Source organism: Balaenoptera acutorostrata, chromosome 14 (genome assembly GCF_949987535.1).
Source record: "Balaenoptera acutorostrata chromosome 14, mBalAcu1.1, whole genome shotgun sequence".
Classification (NCBI taxonomy): domain Eukaryota; kingdom Metazoa; phylum Chordata; class Mammalia; order Artiodactyla; family Balaenopteridae; genus Balaenoptera; species Balaenoptera acutorostrata.
The window spans coordinates 8,036,113-8,057,073 of NC_080077.1; the positions used below are offsets into that span (position 1 = coordinate 8,036,113).

Sequence of the window (20,961 nt, forward strand, 5' to 3'; positions counted from 1 at the left end):
GCTTGACCAGAAACGCAGGAAATTCACCCAATTTGCCAATCCGCAAATGGCAGCCCAGCTCTGGGCTCTCCACTTATGTCCTTGTTCCTTCTCATCCCAAACAACATTAGCTCAAATTCCCAGAGGTGTGGCTTCTCCCCAGTCATTTATAGAAAGAAAAGTTTTGGCCACACACAAAGGATTTATCGTTGATAATATTTACAGAATTTCACATTCAACACATAACAAAATTCCTCGTAAGGACCGCGCAGATCCATATGCAAGTAGGATGTGATCTGAACAAACAGAAGCCGGGACAGCAGCCCCGGGATCGCGCGGAGACAGGACGGGACTGCAGGTGGCCTTGCTGCGCTCAGGGGCGAGCTCGTCCCAGGAGAAACGCGATAAAGGCCCAGGTGGTGACTACGCCACAGACCCTGCAAGACAATGACACGGGTCAGCGGCCTGGATGGCGCGGGAGGCCCCGCGCGCGCCCAGCAGGCGTGAGAGCGCCGGCGCAGGCTGGCCCCTCTTCCTTCCCGACTACGTTCGCCCGGATGTTATTTTATCTCCATCCCTCTCCCGGCACCAACATTCTCTCGAGGCTAGAATGGCTCTGGGACACAGAGGGCACCTTCCCTAGTGATTTACGTTGGAGGCTGAGGAGGAAGCAGACTGCCTGGCAGCCAAGCTTTCTTCTTCAACGATGCGGTTTTCCACGGGTCTGGCTCCTAACGGGAAACCCAAATCCTTCAAGCTCATTTAGCAGCAGCTCTGCCTTCCCAGTTGCGCAGACCAAAAACCCTGGGTTTCAACTTGACCCTGCTCCCGTCTGTCCGATCCCACCTTCACCACCCCCGACTCCCCCGCTCTGCCACCAAGCAGTCCAAGCCGCAGCCCAACAGTGTGACCAGGTGACCTGGCTTCCTGACGTCCCCCTGCCCTGTGTCCTCCAACGTCTCGACGCAGAGCCCTGCGCCACCGAACCTCCGGCGGACGACCCAGCTTCTCCCGCAGTCCTGAGCCGCGCCCTCTGCTGGTCGCAACCCGCCGACTTCCGCAGCCTTGCCTGCTACTCCTTGTTCCCATCTAGTAGCTTTCTCACCGCCCCTCCTCACACCAGGAGCACCGCGCCCCCAAGAGGGCCCCTCCCGCTGCCTCCTCGGCCTGGACACCGTCCCCCACCCGCATCGCCCTGCCTGGCTCACTCCCCACCAGCGACACCCACCCCAGCCTTCTATGAGGGCCCCGATCTTCTCCTTTAAAGACCAACCTCCCCCCAGGCCTCCCGCCTCCCGACCCCTAACAGACCATGCAGGTCACTCGTTTATTACCCCCCCCCCCCCCACTCCAGTGCGAGCTCCACGAGAACAGGGGGTTTTGTTTCAACCACAGATGAAGCCCTGGAACCTAGGACGGTGCCGAAGACAGCACATGCTCGAGCAACGTCTGCTGAGTGCTACTGAATGACGTTTGGTCCAGCGTGCTGGTCAACGAGCCCTCCCCCAGCACACGCCGGCTAGTGAGCTGTGCTCGACTCACACCCAGCTGGGACCACTGGCAAGTCCGAAGCGGCCTCAGTCCTGGTCACTTACTGTAACAGGCAGCTGACGTTCGGGGAGTGTCTCCAGTAGCGGTACACGGAGACCTGCAGGGTGGGGTGGCACCTGTACTCCTTCAGGATGCTCCGGGTGCTGCCGGAAGAAGGGCTCGGTCAGGCGCGCAAGCACCACACCTGCTCCGAGCGGCTGGAGTGGCCGCGGGTGGGAGAGCGGGGGGCTGAGAGCCGAGGCACCTACTCCTTAAACTTATTGGTCAGGAGCAGGAACTGGCTCCCCACCAGTCTCCTGACGTCAAACTTGCCGAGGTTCTGAAACTCGCGGTAGACTTGCTGCTCGCTGACCCCGGGCCACCTCCTGACAGTGACGACGAGGATGGGAGGGCGGATACTGGGGCAATCTGGACCCGAAAAATTCTAGAAGACAGGCAGGAGAACAGATTTTCCACAGTTCCTACTGACTACCTACCCAGCTGGAAAATCCTGAGAGAGAAACTAGGACAGGCCCTGTGTGCAGTGGGGAGGGGGAGGGGGAGGGGGAGGGGGAGGGGGAGGGGGAGGAGAGGAGGAAGGAATGAGCGAGCTCACCTTGGTTCAGGCGGGAAAACACAGGAGACAGTAACAGGCTTAGCGGGGTGTGCGCACCCTCTCTGGCCGCGTTTGGTGGCCGTCAGAAGCCCTTGATAGACCCCAGAGCCCCAAGCTGCCTCCAGCCTCCGAATGGGGGGAGCGAAATGAAGTCTACTTACGATCGTGGGGACCCCGGCTCGGATAAGATTCACCCGGTTCACATAGGGAGCCAGCACGTCGAGGTACAGCGGGAAGGAGGGCTCGGAGATGGGAAGAGCCCTACGAGGACAGAAAGCCCCAAAGCCTTCAGGCCCACGGGGGGCTGTCCCACGTCCTCGGCCGCAGCTACGGCGCTGGTGACAACAGGCGAGGCGCTGCCCGAGACGCCCCTCCCTCCTCCCCTCACAGGTTCTGGGACTTCTGTTGGGGGGCCTCCCCCAAACGACCCGCGAGCTCTCACCACGGCCTGAGCCAAGGTAGAACTTCCAGGGGTCACCACCTGTTGGTGGCCGTCTGGTAAAGGTCCATGGCTCACAAACATCAGCCCCAGGCTCAGAGGATGACCGAGGGCCCTGTTCAGAGGAAGGTCCACTCCATCGCCCCTCGACGAGACTCCCAACGCCGTCCCTCGCCCCACAGCCTTGTCCGGCCTCAGCCTCGCCTCCACCCAGACACCACCTCACACCTGAGCACAGGCCCGCGAGAAAGCACAGCCCTCGGCACCAGGCAGGCCTGGCTGCTACGGAGCTTCTCTAAACCTGGGAGGGTTTCTAGGTTTTGAGGATTAAAAGAAATTGGGGCTTCCCTGGTGGCGCAGTGGTTAAGAATCCGCCGGCCAGGGCTTCCCTGGTGGTGCAGTGGTTGAGAGTCTGCCTGCCAATGCAGGGGACACGGGTTCGAGCCCTGGTCTGGGAAGATCCCACATGCCGCGGAGCAACTAGGCCCGTGAGCCACAATTACTGAGCCTGCGCGTCTGGAGCCTGTGCTCCGCAGCAAGAGAGGCCGCGATAGTGAGAGGCCCGCGCACCGCGATGAAGAGTGGCCCCCGCTCGCCGCAACTAGAGAAAGACCTCGCACAGAAACGAAGACCCAACACAGCCATAAATAAATAAATAAATAAATAAATAAATAAATAAATAAATAAATAAAATTTAAAAAAAAAAAAAAGAATCCGCTGGCCAATGCAGGGGACACGGGTTCGAGACCTGGTCCGGGAAGATCCCACATGCCGCGGAGCAACTAAGCCCGTGCACCACAGCTACTGAGCCTGCGCTCTAGAGCCCGTGAGCCCCAACTACTGAAGCCCGCGAGCCTAGAGCCCGTGCTCTGCCACAAGGGAAGCCACTGCAATGAGAGGCCCGCGCACCACAATGAAGAGCAGCCCCCGCTCGCTGCAACTAGAGAAAGCCCGTGAGCAGCAACGAAAACCCAACGCAGCCAAAAATAAATAAATAAATAAATTTTAAAATTTTAAAAATTAAAAAATAAATAAATTAAGGACACAAGGTCCAGGTACCAAGGCACCGATAAGCTCCAGTGCTCTTAGCTGCCCTCACAGCCAGAGCACAGGGAAGAAGGAGACGGGGGCGGGGGTTTCTTACTGAAGCTATAAGCCTCACATCAATGCGTCACAGGCTATTTCTATGTATAATACCCTTTACCAAAACAGACAAGTTAGGCAGTACCCACATTAACAGGGTACAGCCTGAAAATGTTTAGGTCAGTCCCAAACAACACAGTTTTGGTCAGCTCCTTCCCCTGGCCTGCTAAATCCTACTTTTTTTTTTTTTGTTTTTTAAAAATACCCTCTTGAATTTATGGCACGAGGTGTCTCATGTTGCGTTTTTTTGTTTGTTTCTGTTACTTTATTTCGGCCGTGCTGCGCAGCATGTGGGATCTTAGTTCTCCAACCAGGGATCGAACCCGGGCCCCCTGCATTGGACGCACAGAGTCTCAACCACTGGACCGCCAGGGAAGTCCCTAAATCCGACTTAACACGTGTGCGCAGCAAGGATGGTACCACAGAACGCACAGTCCACGTGAGGGGCTGGTGCCCGCGAGGCCAGCACTGCCGGCATCAGGATGACGCCGCCCCGAGAAAACGCACTTCAGATTCCAATTTGAGGTTTTAAGAGCCCTTCCCCTGTGCGCCTTATTCCAAGTCACTGCCCTTCTCCCCAGCCTGTGTGAACCCCGAGGATGGATCATGTGTTGGCCTATATGCTTTGCCCTCCTACCTCACCACGGTTTACACGATACGAGGAAACGGGAGGGCAACAGACGAAGCAAGCACACTGCCCCGGGAGCACTGGGGCGGGTGCGGAGCCCAAGCCTGACCCACTGCCTCGGCGTCCTGACCGTGACTTTTCCCAAGGCCGACACAGGAGGTGGGGGGGGGGGGCCGGGACCAGCCCCAGGGCGGGGAGGAAGGCTGGGAAAGGCCGCCTATGGAAAAGGGCTGCTTCCATAAATGTGTCATTTACACAATGACACTTGCATCCTCCTTCTTTGGGAGTGTGTGGGAGCCCCGAGGTCTTGGTTTACAGTGAGGGCTCAACAAGTCCTGACCACTGATGAGATCACAGGATGAAGGGAACACTCACCCGTGCACTCTCCACAGGAGCAAGTGGGCCACTTTCAAAAGAACTGGAAAAAAAGAAGCTAGAAATGTGACAGACATCAAGGCACAACCTGATCACCTTATCAAAATATGCAAACTCAGGCCTTATTTCCACATGTGCCACCCACCTGGAAGTAAACGGGGGGGGACCCAGGGATGGCGGAGAATGATTGAAAACAAGACAGGGGTCTCCCCTTAAAAGGGCAGCAACTCTCACCTGATCCGCACAGGAAGGCATCGTACGCTGCTTCATGGGGACACTTGGTCTCAGCTGAAGTGTTTTTCCAGAAGCAGGAGAGACAGTCAAGCAGCGATTAGAACACAGCCCGGGAAAGGACTCTCCCCCAACCCCGCCCCGGTTCCACACCCACGTCGGCTGTGCACACACAGCCAGCTAACGGTTGTTCCTGCAGAGACCACGCACCCTTCTCTCAGCCATACCCCACTGTGACCTAGGACCTCCCCACGGCAGCAAGAGCGCCCACGGGAGGCGGAAGCACAGGGCTTCCGGACAGACGGACGCCCCCGGGACCTCCGACGCCGTCTGGCATGGCTCCTTTCGATCGGGCAGTTATAACATGGACACGGCGCGGGAAAAGCCCCTCCCGGCCCTCCCACACCTGCCACGTGGAGACCCGGCTTGAGGTCCAGCACCTCAAAGCCGTGCCAACCTCGGAGGAGCACGGCTCAGGCGAACATACGTACCGTATTTTTCACATCTGCTCGCGTGAATAATCACTGGCCCAGAATTCTTGGTGGGATTCAAGTCACTATTCGAGAAGAAAAATAGATAAAAAACGTTCACTGACAACAATCCTTTCTGTTCTCCCCTCATCCTCTCAACAAATAAAAATGTCCTCAGTACTGGGACTCCTTGAAAATCACAACAAAACACAGCTCTAGGGACTTCCCTGGTGGTGCAGTGGTTAAGAATCCGCCTGCCAATGCAGAGGACATGGGTTCGAGCCCTGGTCTGGGAAGATCCCACATGCCGCGGAGCAACTAAGCCCGTGCTCCACAACTACTGAGCCTGCGCTCTAGAGCCCGCGAGCCACAACTACTGAAGCCCACGTGCCACAACTACTGAAGCCCGCGCACCTAGAGCCCGTGCTCCACAACAAGAGAAGCCAGCGAGATGAGAAGCCCACACACCGCAACGAAGAGTAGCCCCGTTTGCCGTAACTAGAGAAAGCCTGGGCAAAGCAACGAAGTCTCAACGCAGCCAAAAGTAAATAAATAAAAAAAAAAAAACAAAAAAAAAAACACAGCTCTAATATAAAATAAAACAAACAAACAAAACAAAACACGGATCCAGGCATGGGCAGACAGGTCTTGGTAACCAGGCGACGGGACAGATGAAAGAACAGCAGAGCCAGAGGCTCCAACCGGGTCATTCTGAGCATTTACCAGACGCGGGACCCCAGCCTGGGCATCAGGATAAACCCTATGTTGGCTCTGCCCCCGGGAGCTTGCTGTCCAGCGCGTCCTAGAAATGCGACGCCCGAGGTGTGAGCAGTGCACGCCTGGCTATCGAGGGACAGGCCTTCGGGAGGGAAGGCTTCCTGAAGTTGGTGGTCCTACAGGAGAGTCCTGAACCCCCGTGACTCACCTGGTTGAGGAAATGGGGCAGCGCCAGGCACTTCAAGCCAAGAGAAGAGCAGGCAGAGACAGCGAGGGAAAGGGCGAAGCCCGCAGTGAAGGGCAGGGGCCAGGAAAGAGCTCGAACGTTATGGACGGGGCTTCAGGAACCACAGGAAGACGCTGACCAGAAAAATGGTCAAGTTCACATTTTAAAAGATCACTCAAGTGGCAGCATGGCAGATAAAGTAGGTCAGGCCACCAAGCTAACCGGGGAGGGGCTACTACCACCACTGGAATAAAAATAAAGGCCTCAGGGAAGGCAATGATCCTGGGGGTGCGGAAAAAGGAACCGGTTTCCAGGACATTTAGGGAGTAAAAGCAACAGGCCTTGACTAGAGGACACCAGTGGCCCAGCTCTGGGTCCCCTTCCAGGTCTCAGCTCTGGCACGTGGGTGAACGGGGCTGGCATTCGACAGGGAAACCTTCCCTTCATCTGTTTTCCAACAGAATCTATCGGTACCTCTCTATACGCTTCACATCTCTGAAGCCTAATTTCCTCATGTGCTCCTAAGCCGCAAGGCAGCCATCGCTCTGGGGGCCTGCCGGCCACCACCCCAGCGGCTGACGTTTCCCAAGTGTGGACCAAGCGCAGGCACGGCTCGAAGCCCCTCCCACGTGTGAGCCGGTGGAATCCTCACAGCCGGCGTGGGAGCTACGCGCAGTGCTTTCCTCATTTCGGATGGGAGAACCGAGGCATACAGAGGTCAAGTCGCACTCTCAAGGTGACTCACAAAGCTAGTGAGAGGCAAAGCTGGGATTTACACCCAGCAAGTCTCGGTGCAGAGCCTGCGTACTGAAAACAAGACTCTCTCTCACACCTGCACACGAGCCATCGGCACGGCGCCGCCGTCAGGACGTGACAGAAGTTGCTCCAGACACGGGAGCGGCTTTGATGGACAGAGGCGAGGGCCGAGCAGAGGTGTCTGCGGCCACGTGGTGCAGGAACAACCAGAAGACGGTCAGGACACGAGGAGCCCGGAGCCGCGGTGGCACAGACGTGGTGGTCACCGAGGCTGGGGGCGGGTGGATTCAGTCACCCAGGGGCACGGTAACGAGGACGAAGAGGGCAGTGGGGACCCTGGAAAGATGTAAGGGACGCGTGGAAGAACGAGAGCCCGCAAGGAAGAGATTAAAACACTCACCAGAAAATAAGAGAAAGCCGGGAGAGGGCGCAACAGCAGGGAAGGGGGGCGAGGGGCCCAGGGTGTCAGACGCCAGAGAGAAGTTAACACTGAGCACGACCGCCTGCCGCGCCCTGTTCCAAACGCCTGTGTGCATCTTCCCATCAGCTGGACCCCGACACCCAGATCGGGTTCCGTGGAGGGGAGGCAACCTGACCTCAGTGGGCCCAGGAGAAGACGAGGCTTCTGAAGAGGCTTGTTGTGAAGAGAGGACAAGGACAGTGGTGGCAGGAGGGGAGACCGAGGGGACCTTCATGTTTTCTGAGTTGGAAGAAAAATGCTGATGCAGAGGGAGAGGCTGAGGACACGGCGGGGGTCAGGGGGGCGCGAAGGGCAGGGAGGCTGCTGAGCGGAGGGAAGGTGCAGGGCCGGGAGGATGGACAGGCCGCGGGAGGGCAGCCCTCCGTGCCTTGGCCCCGTACACTGTAGGCGTTCCTGCGTGCGGGCTGACGGGAGAGACAGTGGCGAAGACGACAGCACTGCGCACGTGTCTGCAGTAGGTTGAGAGACTCCCGCCTCTGGCCTCTTGTTTCCTTCTTAGAAATGAGGACCAGGAGGGCCGTCTGAGAAAGGAAGAGATGAAGCACAAGGGGCCAGAGGAGACGAGCATGTCGGAAATAACTGATGCCACGAGTAGAAAAGAGCATCTATTGGAGAGTCAAGAGGCCAGTGAGGCTCTGGCCAGGCATCTGCAGGGGCCCCCGTGCCGGTGGCTGGAGGACAGTGAGCCGCAGAGACACAGCTTCTTTTCAAAAAGGTCTCACCTTCAACTGCCGCCGACGCCACCCTCTCCCCGCTCTGGTTTGCTGGTCCCCCCAGTTGGGGACAAAGGAGCGGGCAGAGCAGCCCCCCGTCCACTCCAGCCCTTCCAGGCAACACGCTCCCGCCAGCACATGCCCGCAGCGTGGCTGGGACATGAGGGAAGACAGGGTCGCTGCTCCTGTAGGAAGGGCAGGAACTCACCAGGTACTAGGACCGTTCACTCACCCGTGTTTAATGTGCACCTACTATGCCTCGCACTGCTGTAGGCCTGAGAGAGACATCAGGGTCCAAAAGAAGAACAAAATCTGTTCCCATGGAGCTTATCACTCCAATAATCAAACAGATCACAGGAAAAATAAAACCCTGGCCAATAGAAAACACCAGATAATTAAACAGCTGTAGGTATTTTACCAGGCCCCTTCCCCTCCAGAAGGGGGTTTCGCAACCTCAGCACCAGTAACATTTGGGGCTGGAGAATTCTTTGGGTTGGGGGTTGTCCTGTGCATCCTGGCCTCTACTCACTAGGTACCAGTAGCACCCCTGATCTGTAACGACGAAAAACATCTCACTGTTGCCAAATGTGTCCTGGGGAGCAAAATCGCCCCAAGTGAGAACCCCTGATCTATAAGCAGCTCTGAAAAACAGCTTCCTTACCTGTTTAGGAATTCATAAACTTCTGAAAGATTTGAAGCCCTTGGGAAATTCAGTTCCTGTAATATGGAAAACAAATTTGGGAGAATAAGACATTTGTGGTTATGTTTATTATCTGCTTCAGGTATTACCAAATGACCATTAAAATGACCTGGAAAATGCAAACTCCTATAAACTCCTCTCTCTTCACACACACCTATCTTTATTCCTTAATTCGGATGTCAGGGTGCCTAGTGTCCTTGGGTTTCCTATAAGGGACCCGGCAACCCAGCCTAAGAAAACTGCCACAAACACAACACAGCAACTTCCTTCAAAGACAGTGTTTTAGGGGTTTGAGGAACACAGGACTCCAAGGCACAAGACCGTGGCCAAGGACACACTATGCAGGGCACTAGGTACTCTAAGACCCTGCCAGGTCACCAAGGCCTAGAGTTCACCTCCTCTCGTGTGCAGAGGAGACTGGTTTGCACTAATTGCCTCAGATCAGCCCCCGCGTCCTTCCCGCTTCGCTCTAGGACTCCGTTCCGTGGAGATGGGCAGCGTCACAGGACACCGTCAGAGCTAGAAATACGTGAGGTACGAGCAATACGTGTGTCTCTGGGCAAAGATGTACCACGTAACCCAGTGCCGTTTTTGTGGTTTCCTTACTGAACAGTTAATTCTGATCAGCTTAAAGCTTTATTTACAACACTGATCTGGTTCCCCTTTCTTGGTTCCTCAGTTTTAACTTCTAAACCAGCTGGGTGCTTCCCTGCTCCACACAACCTCAGCTGCAGAACAGAAGTCACCTGGCAGCTGTAGAAATGCCACTCCCGGCCCCTCCACACCAGAGGAGCTGAAGGTGGGGTCTGAGTGTCAGTATTTACCCTCCCAGGTGATTCTAATGTGTCTGCGTTGAAATCCCACGGCCCTAATGCTCAGTAAAGATAAAATTTTTCAAGTGGGATCCCTGCCCCCAACCCTGACGCTCTTTAAGCACGTTGCAAACGCTCACTGTGTATACACCAAGCTCTAGAGCAAGTTGTTCTGCTGTGTCATCTAAGTAAGCCCGTGAACTACACACCATAAGTCAAACCATGAGAACTTGAATGAAGGAAAGAAAAAAAAAAATCACACATAAGCTAGTATCACTCAGAGGTGGTAGAATAAAAAAAGAAAACCAATACTGGTTGTAAAATACGAGAAAAGGGTTCAAGGAACAATTTTTGAAAAGAACGAGAAAGCTAAGTGTCAGTGGAACAAATGAAGCATTCCTTTCCCCAGAGCAGTTTAACTTATTACCTTCCAGATATCCTTTGTCACATTTTTGGTATCAATGAGAACAGGAAATAGGTTGTGGATATTCAGCTTAAATTCATCATAGCTTTCTGAAGGGAAAGACCCAGATAGTCAGAAGTGAGTTCATTGGTAAAAATGGGAAGAAATTCTCCAATCTAGCTTGTCACCAACACTGGCTAATAAAGCAAATAAAACGAAATAGGAATTGAAAACATCCTTACTCCTAATCCTCAAGGATTTCTGAATCTCAAACCAACCTGACATCACCATTTGTAACAGCAAAAGCTAAACTGTTTTCCTAAATTCAGGCCAACATTAGTTAATGCAATTTGCAAAGCTCTAGCCAATGGAAAAGGGAGAAAGAGGTATTACTGGAAAGACAGATATGAAGTCTGTAAATAACTGTTCAAAGAAGAATCCAGTAAGTTAAAAATTGTAAGTGCCTTGATTAAAATTACCTATTAATTCACGTATTGATCAAAATTATACCTGCATATAGTTGTCTGCAAAACAAACAAACCCAAACCCCTCTGCTAGCCCTCTTCTCACTACCCTCCCATTTCCTATTCCCCAAAGGCAACGACCTTCAATTTTTTCTTTGGGTGTTTATTCCCACGTCTCTAAATAACACGCTTATGCTGCTCGGTGATTTCCCGGTTTGGGGCACTCACTAACTGTTGACTCCCACGAGGTAAGAAAATAATCACCCATTCTACCTCGTACCCCTCACCACTGCCAGCGCCTGTGCCTTGTTAACCAAGGGGCCAGGTGGTCTCCTCCAGTGACTTCCTTTCTGGCACAGCTTTTGTTCCAGCCATTTTTTTGTTTGGTTGTTTGCTTAGTTTTTTGGTGAGTGATTATTTTACCCTTAATTCTCCCCCAGTTCTCTCAAGATGCTCAAACTGAGGTGTCTTTTTTATCAATTCATTTCCTAGAGAAGTCTCTCCTAGAACCTTCTCACCCCTTTCAATCTACACTAGTGTTCTCTGTACATCGTTAGTTCATTTAATCCCCTAACAACTCTGATATCGATACTGTTGATACCATTTCCCCCGTTGTACAGACATGGAAACAGAACAGGCACGTTAAAGTAACTTGCTTGAGAGCGCACCTAACAAGGGTGGGATGAGGCCTCAACATGACGTCTGAATGCACGCTTTTAACTGCTATGTCACATTTCTGTGTGTCCAATGGCATCAGTCATGGAAAAGACTGGGACAGGCATAAGACAGTACCACGTGGCCATTAAATGATTTTAGGTTAATGACATAAATAAATGCTTTTGGCAAGTGAAAAAAAGCCAGAGTCAAAATCATATACGCAGTGTGGTCAAATATGTAAAAAGCCACAACAGAGGGAAAAGCAAAAAGTGTCAGGATTATAGCTGTGATTACACGTCCCCTGCACGTCTGTGATTTTGCTAAGTCTCATGCAATGAGACTGAACAACTTCCGTAACAGGAGGGGGAAGAGTATCAATTCAAATGTAAGTTTTTCTCCCGGAGAAAGTCCCCCAGCTCCAGGAAAATGGTAACAGGCACAGATGTACCCGACCTCTCCGGAAACCTGTGAGGCCCTGGGGACGGCTGTGTGTGTAGGGGCTCCCTCAGGGGCACGATTCTGGGCCAATCCCCTTGCCAGATGGCAAGCTAAGATCACAGGAAGGAGAAGGAGGGTCTGTGCCTACCTGGGAGAGGTCTGAAGAACTTCTCATGGAGATGCAGCAGGTCCATCATCATATTATGTCCCACTAAGGGCTACTTGGAGGAAATCGACGGGTGAGAGAAATGGAATTTTAAAAATCAAACAGACGCCACAGACTAACTGCTGTCTCCGGCAGAGGGTGTAGCTTTAGAACCCACTGCGTTCTGGCAACATGGTAATCCCATCCCCACCTGCATTCCACTCCCATGAAAGGCAGCCTGACTGCTTAAATGCCAGAAAAGCAAAGCAGCGAGTCAGAGGGACTCGAGGCCCGGGCTGCACTGGGAATCTAAGCTGTGAAGCAGACATGTGCAGTCCCCAAGTAGTTTTAGGTCAATTAGTACTGACATGCCCATGTGTCTGAAAGGAGCAAGGAACTAGTAATATTTCATAGGGACAGTCTTTCCCCAAATTAATCTGTCATGATTTTGTGAAAGCAAGGTTAGATCCGTAAAGCCAGTTAACAAAAAGGAAGTCACTTATCTTAAGGAATCTTAGTTTACTGTCGAAGGCCCCATTAGTACCTACAGCCAAAAATACAAAAGACTGCTAAAGACCAAGGAAAGAGATATTTTTTCCCTACCTTCTGGGCTTTCACCAGCATCTGGAAAAACACCGAAAAACCCCTCGCAGAGAGAAGAATCTTCTCCTTCCAACAGCTCTCTCGATCGCAAGAGGTGTTCTCAAGATACCAGCGATGCTGCTTACTCACTTTCTTCACTGTCACCTGCAAGGAGAAGTAGAGACAAGGTCCCTGTATCCTGGGTTCCTGGGAATGGGGCCAAAAAAGTGGTCCTTCATCTCAAAAGGTAGGGGGGGGGGGAGAAGAAGCCTTTCACAGAGGCCAGATTTGGCCAGATGAGAGAGAAATGATAGAGCCACCGAGGCTGCCCCCCTCCAGGTGGGAACTCACCCCCTCGTCTTTCATCACCGTCCAGATGTCAGGGAGGGCCTTCCTCAGCACAAGCTGGACCTCGAAGGCCTGGAAGCCTGCAGCAAGGAAACAAGGCTTGCAGAGAACCACTGCAGATCCTGGAACAGCAGTCCACCTTCCCCTCAAGAGAAGCCCGAGAGGAAAAGCGGCTGAGAGATGGATGGATCAAGTGGAAAGACAGCTCTTAGGTATACCCAAGCCCACGAGGCCAAGCGACAGGGATGGCACGGCATGATCTAGGGCAGCTTTCTTGACGTTTCTGATCTCGGGGCCACTCTTAAATTGAGGACCCCAAAGAGTCTTTGTGTGTGTGGGGTGGGTACAGGTCTTGATATTCATCATGTTAGAAATTAAAACTATACGTGAAATTCAAAATCGCCAAGTTTTAAAAATAATAAACCCATTACACTTTTGCCCATGATTTTGTAACATCCTGCGGTGGTTATTTGGAGAACACTGGTTTCCTGAGTTATACACATCGTCCAAATGTTCACATATCATACAATACCATCAAAAGACACTTGTACATATGGCCACTGATCTCATTAGAAAGGTCTCATAAAGCTGTCAAGCTTACGGTGACAGATGCAAGTTTTCCAAAATTCCAGTCTTTTATTGAAAGCTCAAATTTCATCTCTAGCAAATACTGTTAGTCTCCCTGAAGACAAGGCTTACTTTTTTCACTTGAGGAAGTGATTGAAAATACCCACATTCAAATAAACAGTCAGTCCCTTCAAGTAAAAATTATATTCCTCAGGGGAATTCCCTGGCGGTTCAGTGGTTAGGACTCGGCATTTTCACTGCGGAGGGAGGGCCCAGGGTTCAATCCCTGGTCGGGGAACTAAGATCCCACAAGCCATGCGGCATGGCCCAACAAAAAAAGAAAAAAAAAAATGTGTGTGTGTGTATATATATATATATATATATATATATGCCTTTAAATAAATAAGTAAATAAAAGGGAGCTAATTCAGCTCTCAACACAAAAACCTGCACAAGTGCTTTTGCTCAAGACAACCGCTGTACCTCGGTAAGCAGCAGCAATGTTTCATGAACATTTATTTTTTCTGTACCTATTTTGATACACGGAATATTTTAAAAGATGAGCAATCAAATGTTGAGATTTAACAAAATTAAGAATTATTATTTCACTACAAAGAATTATTATTTCACTAAATTCCAAGTAAAACTGGAATTTTTTAAAACTGGAAGCAGTAACAAAGAATACGACTACCAGCGCGGTCGGACGCGCCTCCCTTCACGTGTGCTGAGGTGTCGGCCGCTTTACCCACCGCTGCTGCGGGGCCGTCAGCGCAAATGGCACAAGGATAATGGCAAGTGACAGCCGAGTGATATTCTGACAAGAGTTTTGACCTTGTGAACCCCTTGGAAAGGGTCTCAGAGACCCCTGGGGTCCACCGACCAGGGCTGAGAACCGCTAATCTAGGGCAGGCCCATCGTGATCCCACATTGTACCGTTGGGGGAAAATTCAGAGAAATTCAGAGATTGACAACAGTAAAGCAAGAGTCCATAGGGCACCAAGGATTGGGATGAGAAGGATGGCTCTGAATGGAACTTTACTCCCTCAACCTTAAAATTCAGGATCGGTGGAAAACCCTTCAACCTCCGAATTGAGGTCGGGGCTCTACCGAACCACAAGGACCATGTGCCTGCTGAGCTGCCGCCCAGGATCCACCGGGGGAGAAGGGACGCGCCCCCATCCTGCAGCACGTGACAGCGGCCGGTTCCACGGCTCCCAGGCCGGGGAGCCGCCTGCTGCCTACCGGTGACACCGGGGAGCGTCGTCCAGTCGCCTTCCTCTGCCAGGACCAGCCAGCGCGTCACCTCGTCAATCACCGCCTTGATTTGGTCTTTATCCAGAGAACTGAAAATGGGCACAGTGAAGTGGGGATGCTGGGGAAGACCACAGAACCATGAGACAACGCCAACGTGGGAGAGGCTTCTGAAGGCTCCCGTTTTAACACCGTGATCTCGGCAAGAAAATGGACCCCCAAAAGACCATTTCTTTTCCGAGTCTTGTTTTGCAACAGGAAGCCAATCGCTTGGCCTCTACCCTCCGGTCTGTCCTCAGGAGCCCTTCCGTCCCTCCCTCGGACGGGCCTACGGGCGGGAGGGCACTGGGATGCAGCCAGCACTGCGCGACACTATCAGGCCTGTCTTCTCAATTCTGCTCTCAGAGGTGAAAAAGCACCATCTGGTGAAGCACGGAAAAGACAGGAACTTTGGTAAGTACATCTTCTCCCGCGTTAGACATAGAAGAACACGATGTTATGTTGAGAAAAGGAAAGACTTTTCTCCAACACTTGAAAATAACAGAAGATTAAAAATTCAAGTTGTTTTTCCCTTCCAAAAGGTATTTTTATATAAAACCACAAACGGAGATAAAAAAAAAAAATCCCACATTACATAATTATCTGGACCAGATAATCATAACATTCCAGAACTAAAAGCTGTCTAATTTAACCCCTTCTTGACACAGGCAAAGAGTCTCAAGCTCAAAGGGCTTAGAGGACTGGTTCAAAACCACACAACTAGCGGACAGCAGGGCCTGTGTGGGCCCGGGGGACCTGCTCCTTCCAGCACACAGCGCGGCTGTGCAGGCCTGGCCCCAGCTCTCCAGCACGACCGGGTTTCAAGTACAACAACAGGTACTGGAGGCCAAAGGAAAAAGGCAGAGATCCTGCCCCGGGGAACACAGCCGCGTCAAGCACGTGGGGCAACACGCCCAAGCCAAGGCATGGGACTACCTGGTCAAGGCTACCTGTGATTTACCTTGAAAAATCCCTAAGATCACGTGGGAGGCCAACACAACATCTCACAGGGAGGCCAACGGAGCCATTTTCCCCTCTAGCGCTGGAATGGAGTTCCTGCCTCTTTGAGTACCAAATTCACAGTCAGTTCCTTCTCCCCTTCATTGTTAAACACTAAAATCACACGCTAAACAGTGAGAGGTTTCTTATCTCAGGCCTAAGAACGGCATCACCAGCACTTCGGGCTGTTGTGTTCGACTGAGCGCAGGTCGAGGAAGCCACGCCAGCTAAAGGTGATGGAGTGAGGTCACCCTGTCCTGGAGAAGGCATGTCTACGCACAGGAAAGCCAGAAACACACCAGCAGCAAAGAAACCCGCAAAGCACCCGGAGAAGCAGGCTTTACCTGCGAACTCTCCAGTTCCCAGTCAGGATGCTGTGTTTAATTTTCTTCTCCTGTTCTTCGTTCATATACGGGATTCCATTTTTGAGAAACTAAAGATAGGAACAGACAAGGAAACTAGTCAGCGGCACCCTCCGTGCGGGCAGCAGAGTGGAAAGAAACCTTCCTTGTCCGCTTTTCGAGGACAAGTCAGAAAGGGGACAGGAAATGGATTCAGACCAGGTGGGCTAGATAGCCTTTCAACCCTTCCCGGTCCCCACCTCCGATGCTGTACCTTGTTATAATCGAAGCCATACTGATTCAAAAACTGAACACTAGAAGCCTGGAAAGAGAACTCTGAATCCAAAATCCCAAACGTTGTAGGGAAGAGAAAGAAGTTACACGAATGGGCTACATACCTAGAAAAAAAATACACATAAGGAGAAAAAGAAGAAAACCAGTTTTAGAACTCTGGCTCACACAGCAGGCTTCAGGGTGGGCTCTTCCCTCCACTTGAGAAGTACCGTTGACCCCTGAACAACACGGGGGTTAGGGGCGCCAACCGTTCATGCAGTCAAAATCTGCAGATAATTTACAGTCTGCCCTGTGTCTACACATGGGTACCGTCATTTTAGTGAAAAAAAATCTGAGTATAAGTGGACCCATGCAGCTCAAACCCTGTGTTGTTCAAGGGTCCACTGTATTTGAATGTCAGCTATATTTCAAGCACTGTTACTGGCACGGGGGCGGCCAATGAAAAAAGGCAGAGATCCTGCCCTTGGGGAACAAAGTCTGACGCCCTATTTGAGACAGTAGGGCTGCCATTCAGCATCCTTTCTGACTGCTGGTGTCTGGGAGGTACATCACCCTCATTATAACGCTGTTAATTGCAATCCTGAAGGCACACACAGGAGACAAGGAAATGGGAAAGGAGCACCAAAGGTACAGGGGTGTTGGGAAAGGCCCCCAGAGATGGTGCTGCTTTGAGAGACTTGAAGGACCAGCCGGCATCGGCAGGGGAGGAGGGGTGGAGGACACAGAAGCAGGAGAGTCTACAGAGCACCCGGGGCCAAAGCGCTTCAGAGCCTGACACAGAATTTGAAGGGGGAGGCAGGTGGAGAAGATAAATGGGCAAGAGCCATGTGTTTTGCCAAAGGTCTTTATACATACTTGTTTGACTCGCCTTCAATACTGGAAAACACAGACAATCCTAGAAGAATGATGGTAAAGGGAATGAATACCAAAAGAAAAGCTACCAGAAGTTAACTACAGAAAAACTTCTGAACAGTACTTTGCACCCAAAGTTATTGTACAAGCTTTAGGATAACTTCTAAAAAAGAAAGAAATGAAGAAAAGAGTCAAAACATGAGAACTGTCAAATTGCATTCACACGGAAATTACTGAAATATAATTGTGAATGGTTGTTCAAAGACAGAATATTAAATTGACACTTTTATGGTTTTAAAACTAGTAAGAGGAAACACTAAGAAAAAAAAAGAGAAAAAAGGGATAATAAAAGAAAAAAAAGAGGAAACACTAAAATCTATGAAGATTTATACATTTAATTGCTTTAAAATGTCTGTACTGCTAAAAAGACCACAAAGTGAAAAAGACTTCGAAGTAGGGGGAAAACAATACAAATGCATCGAAGTGCTGTTTCCCTTACTTTCAAAGAGGTCTCACAATTAAGAAAAACAATCACAATAGAAAAATAGCAAAGGACAAGGACACAGAGCAAAACACACACACACACGGGTGTTCACCATCATTCACAGGAAAAGAATCACTAAATGTCTCATGACCTGTTTTGTAAATAAAGTTTTATTGAAATACAGCTATGCTCATTCATTTGTGTATTAACTACAGCTGATTTCTCATTAACAAGGGCAGCACTGAGTAGTTGTAACAGAGACAGTACAGCCTGCAAAACCTAAAATACTTAGTTTAGCCCTTTACAGAAAAAGTTTGTTGATCCTGTATTAAAAATGTAAATCAGGACAATAATTTTAGATCATTTTTCCTCTACCAGGTGGGCAAAAAATTAAGACTGGTAATACCCAGTGTGAGTGAGGGAAACAGACACATTCCCTGTTAGTGTTAAGTCTCTGTAAACTTCTCAGATGGTTGGTAGGAAGAGCAATAGTTTGACAACAAATCAATACTTTAATGCACATACTCCACTGCTACAAGTATACCAAACACATACATTCACAAATGCACGGTAATATATAAACACCAAGACAGTCAATGCAACCCTGTTTCATCACATACAAATGGTTATCAAAGTACTCATCATTAGGTGAGAGAGCCAACAGATACATTCAGTTTGGAGTGCTATGCAACTGTTAAAAACAAACAGGAAATCTGTATAAGCTGATATAGAAAGATCTCTAAACCCCAGTAGTGGGGAAGAAAAAAAAAGTTGCAGAACAACAGGTTTATAGTATGATCTTGTATATGATTTTTGTTTAAAGAAAACATACAAATTTTTCCCTGAAAGATGGTACAAGTTCCTTAATGTTGATTTAAGCATGGAGATCACGTTTCTGCTTATTCTGAAGTGTTAGGTCTCGCAGGCATGACACGGCCAAAAACCAAATGAGCATGCAAAACGATAGCCAGTGTCTCACAAAGGCGCCAAAGCTGTTTTACCAGTAGGAAACACAAAGACAATTTAAAAAAAGAAAAAAAGTCTCTATTTCAGTAACTTATAAGAAACAGCTGAAGATTAAACTCACCAATCTGACAGATGGTGAACTGCTGAACACTCTGACGGGTCTTTAGATACCACTCTGATGGCAAGTCAAACAGACTGTGAAAAAATAGGCATCTCAGTGCAGAGGCAAGCAGATGGCATCAAGGCAGCACAGCCTCCATGCCGGATCAGCACCTGTCAACCACGGGCAGCCCTTTCCTTGTTACAACCAGGGAACCAGCGTTTCGTGGACAAGGGCCAGGTCCCCAAACCCCACACAAAATGTTGTCCTGCCCGCCCAATGCCAACAGGGTGCCCGTCGAGAAACAATGCTGGCCGGCCAGGGTGTCATCCAGAAGAGCGCGGCAGAGAACCTCTCCAGTTCAGCTCTAAGGCAGTTTTAGCTTTACCTGATCTGCTGGGGCCCGGACAGGTTAGAACGAAGGCCGGTGAACTCTATGTCTAGACCTGCAGGGGAGGCAAGAAGGACAAGAGTCCCCAGGCGCAGGCCATCGCAAGGCTCTTGGTGCTGTAAACGCTGCAGGCGGCAAAAGTTCTGGCTCACCTTCTTGGTGCTCAAGAGGCCAGGTGAGGTCAAGAAGGGAGAACAGAGGGAGCCAAAGCAAGGACAAGCCAGGCCACCCCGTTCCACCTGGACCACACTGGGGCCAAGGCTGTAACTGCTGCCTAACATCCCAACCCCCAGGCCCGAGAAGGAACCCCCCTGTCCTGCGGAGGGGCCCTGTTTGAGCCCCCTGCAGTCTGGCAACCACCCGGCCGGGCCTCACCTCTCCGCCGTGTCCCGCCCGAGCCACACCCTCCCGCCGGCCAGGGGGCTGCGGCGACGAGGCCCGGAATCCCGGCGCCTTACCCACGAAGTCCGCGCCCAGGACGAGCTCCTGCAACAGAGGGAGGCTCTGCTCGAACTCATCGGCGCCCACGTCCATGGCCACGCAGCTCGGCCGCGGGCGCCCAGCGCGGCCACGTGCTGCCACGCGCTTCCGCCGCGCCGCCGCCTTAAAGGGCTCGCGGCGGGGAAACCGGATGCCCCCGCGCGCCACCACCAGCTCCGGGGGCCTCTGACCGGCGGAGGGCGGTGTCGGCCACCTGCCCGCCCACGGGCGTTTGATCTTACACTTGGCCCCCTAGGGTGAAGGGAAGCTTAGTTAAGACCGCCCTGGCGCTCAAAGGCCATTTACCTTGCTCCGCAGCAATTTCTTCTCAATCCCTGCAAGGGGAGAATAGCATTTAGGTAGAATGTGAAGAGCAATGGTAGGAAAAAGAAGAGCCTGAAACAGTAGGAACGGACCGGTAAACAGCACCTGAAGGAATTGCAGTAGATCAGGTACTGCAGCTACGGTGCGGGGATAGAGGGACCGCATCTTGTCGGTTTTCCAAATCCGCACTTCCTCCCAACTTGGTCATCGCAGCCAACATCGGTCTGTTCCATCTCCTCCCCAACACCCCGCCTTCTCCCTCTCTATTTTGCATCATTGCTGCCTTTGTAATACCTTGCATCAAACTTGCCACACAAAGCCTCAAAAATTGCCCATCAAACTGAAGGAGTTCTTGGTACAGAGATGATCTACATCATAGGCCTTGCAGAAAAAATCCCTACCTATGGCGTCCCTTACAGGTGAACCCTATTTTGGTCACTGTCCATTTCCAAAGCCACACTACTCCAGTCCGTGGTCTTGTTTGCATCCTCCCCTGAATTCTAGACTTGTCTGAACAGCCTTCTAGAACTGTGGTCTTCAAAGTGAGATGCTCCAATCTTTAAGATGAGGGAAGAAAATATTAGAACTATACTATATACTTGTAAATGTCTCCACTGGGGTATCTGTTGATCAAAAGGGGACTACTAAGCCATTGCACTCTGAAGGCCTCTCAGAATGAATCAAAGTTTTAAAAAATGTTGGTGCATACATATTTCTTGTTAAAATAATAATACACTTAATACTCAGATTAACAATAGCGATGTTATTTCACTTCTGTATAAATATACAATTGGGAATACACATTTCAAATGTAGGGGGGAAATGCTCTAGAAGCCACTTTAACTGCTTACCGGTTCTTCGTCTTCGCATTTGTCTTAAATAGCCAGAATCAGTTAACACCTTACTTTGATTTAGTCACTCATTTAAGAGACCCGCCATGATTCCCATCTACCCCACTTCAATTTTAAATTAACCTCAATGCACTTCAAGCTTCCAGTCCTACCTAACAAATTTTCACTTG

At 50.9% G+C, this 20,961-nt stretch overlaps 1 protein-coding gene across 1 annotated transcript; it reads right to left on the reverse strand.

Annotated features, from left to right (window-relative positions):
* Positions 1-239: 239 nt before the first annotated feature.
* PNLDC1 (PARN like ribonuclease domain containing exonuclease 1) lies at positions 240-19,670 on the reverse strand. The gene is made up of 19 exons (XM_007186098.2): positions 19,595-19,670; positions 19,134-19,191; positions 18,767-18,840; positions 17,199-17,238; positions 16,324-16,447; positions 16,053-16,141; positions 14,662-14,762; positions 12,857-12,933; positions 12,527-12,670; positions 11,927-11,996; positions 10,244-10,329; positions 8,966-9,021; positions 5,433-5,497; positions 4,945-4,998; positions 4,711-4,753; positions 2,287-2,386; positions 1,779-1,954; positions 1,575-1,673; positions 240-416 (listed from the first exon to the last, which is right to left on the reverse strand). The coding sequence occupies exons 1-19, from the start codon at positions 19,668-19,670 to the stop codon at positions 353-355; spliced, it is 1,596 nt and encodes a 531-aa protein (XP_007186160.2). The 3' UTR covers positions 240-352.
* Between the last annotated feature and the right edge of the window lie 1,291 nt (positions 19,671-20,961).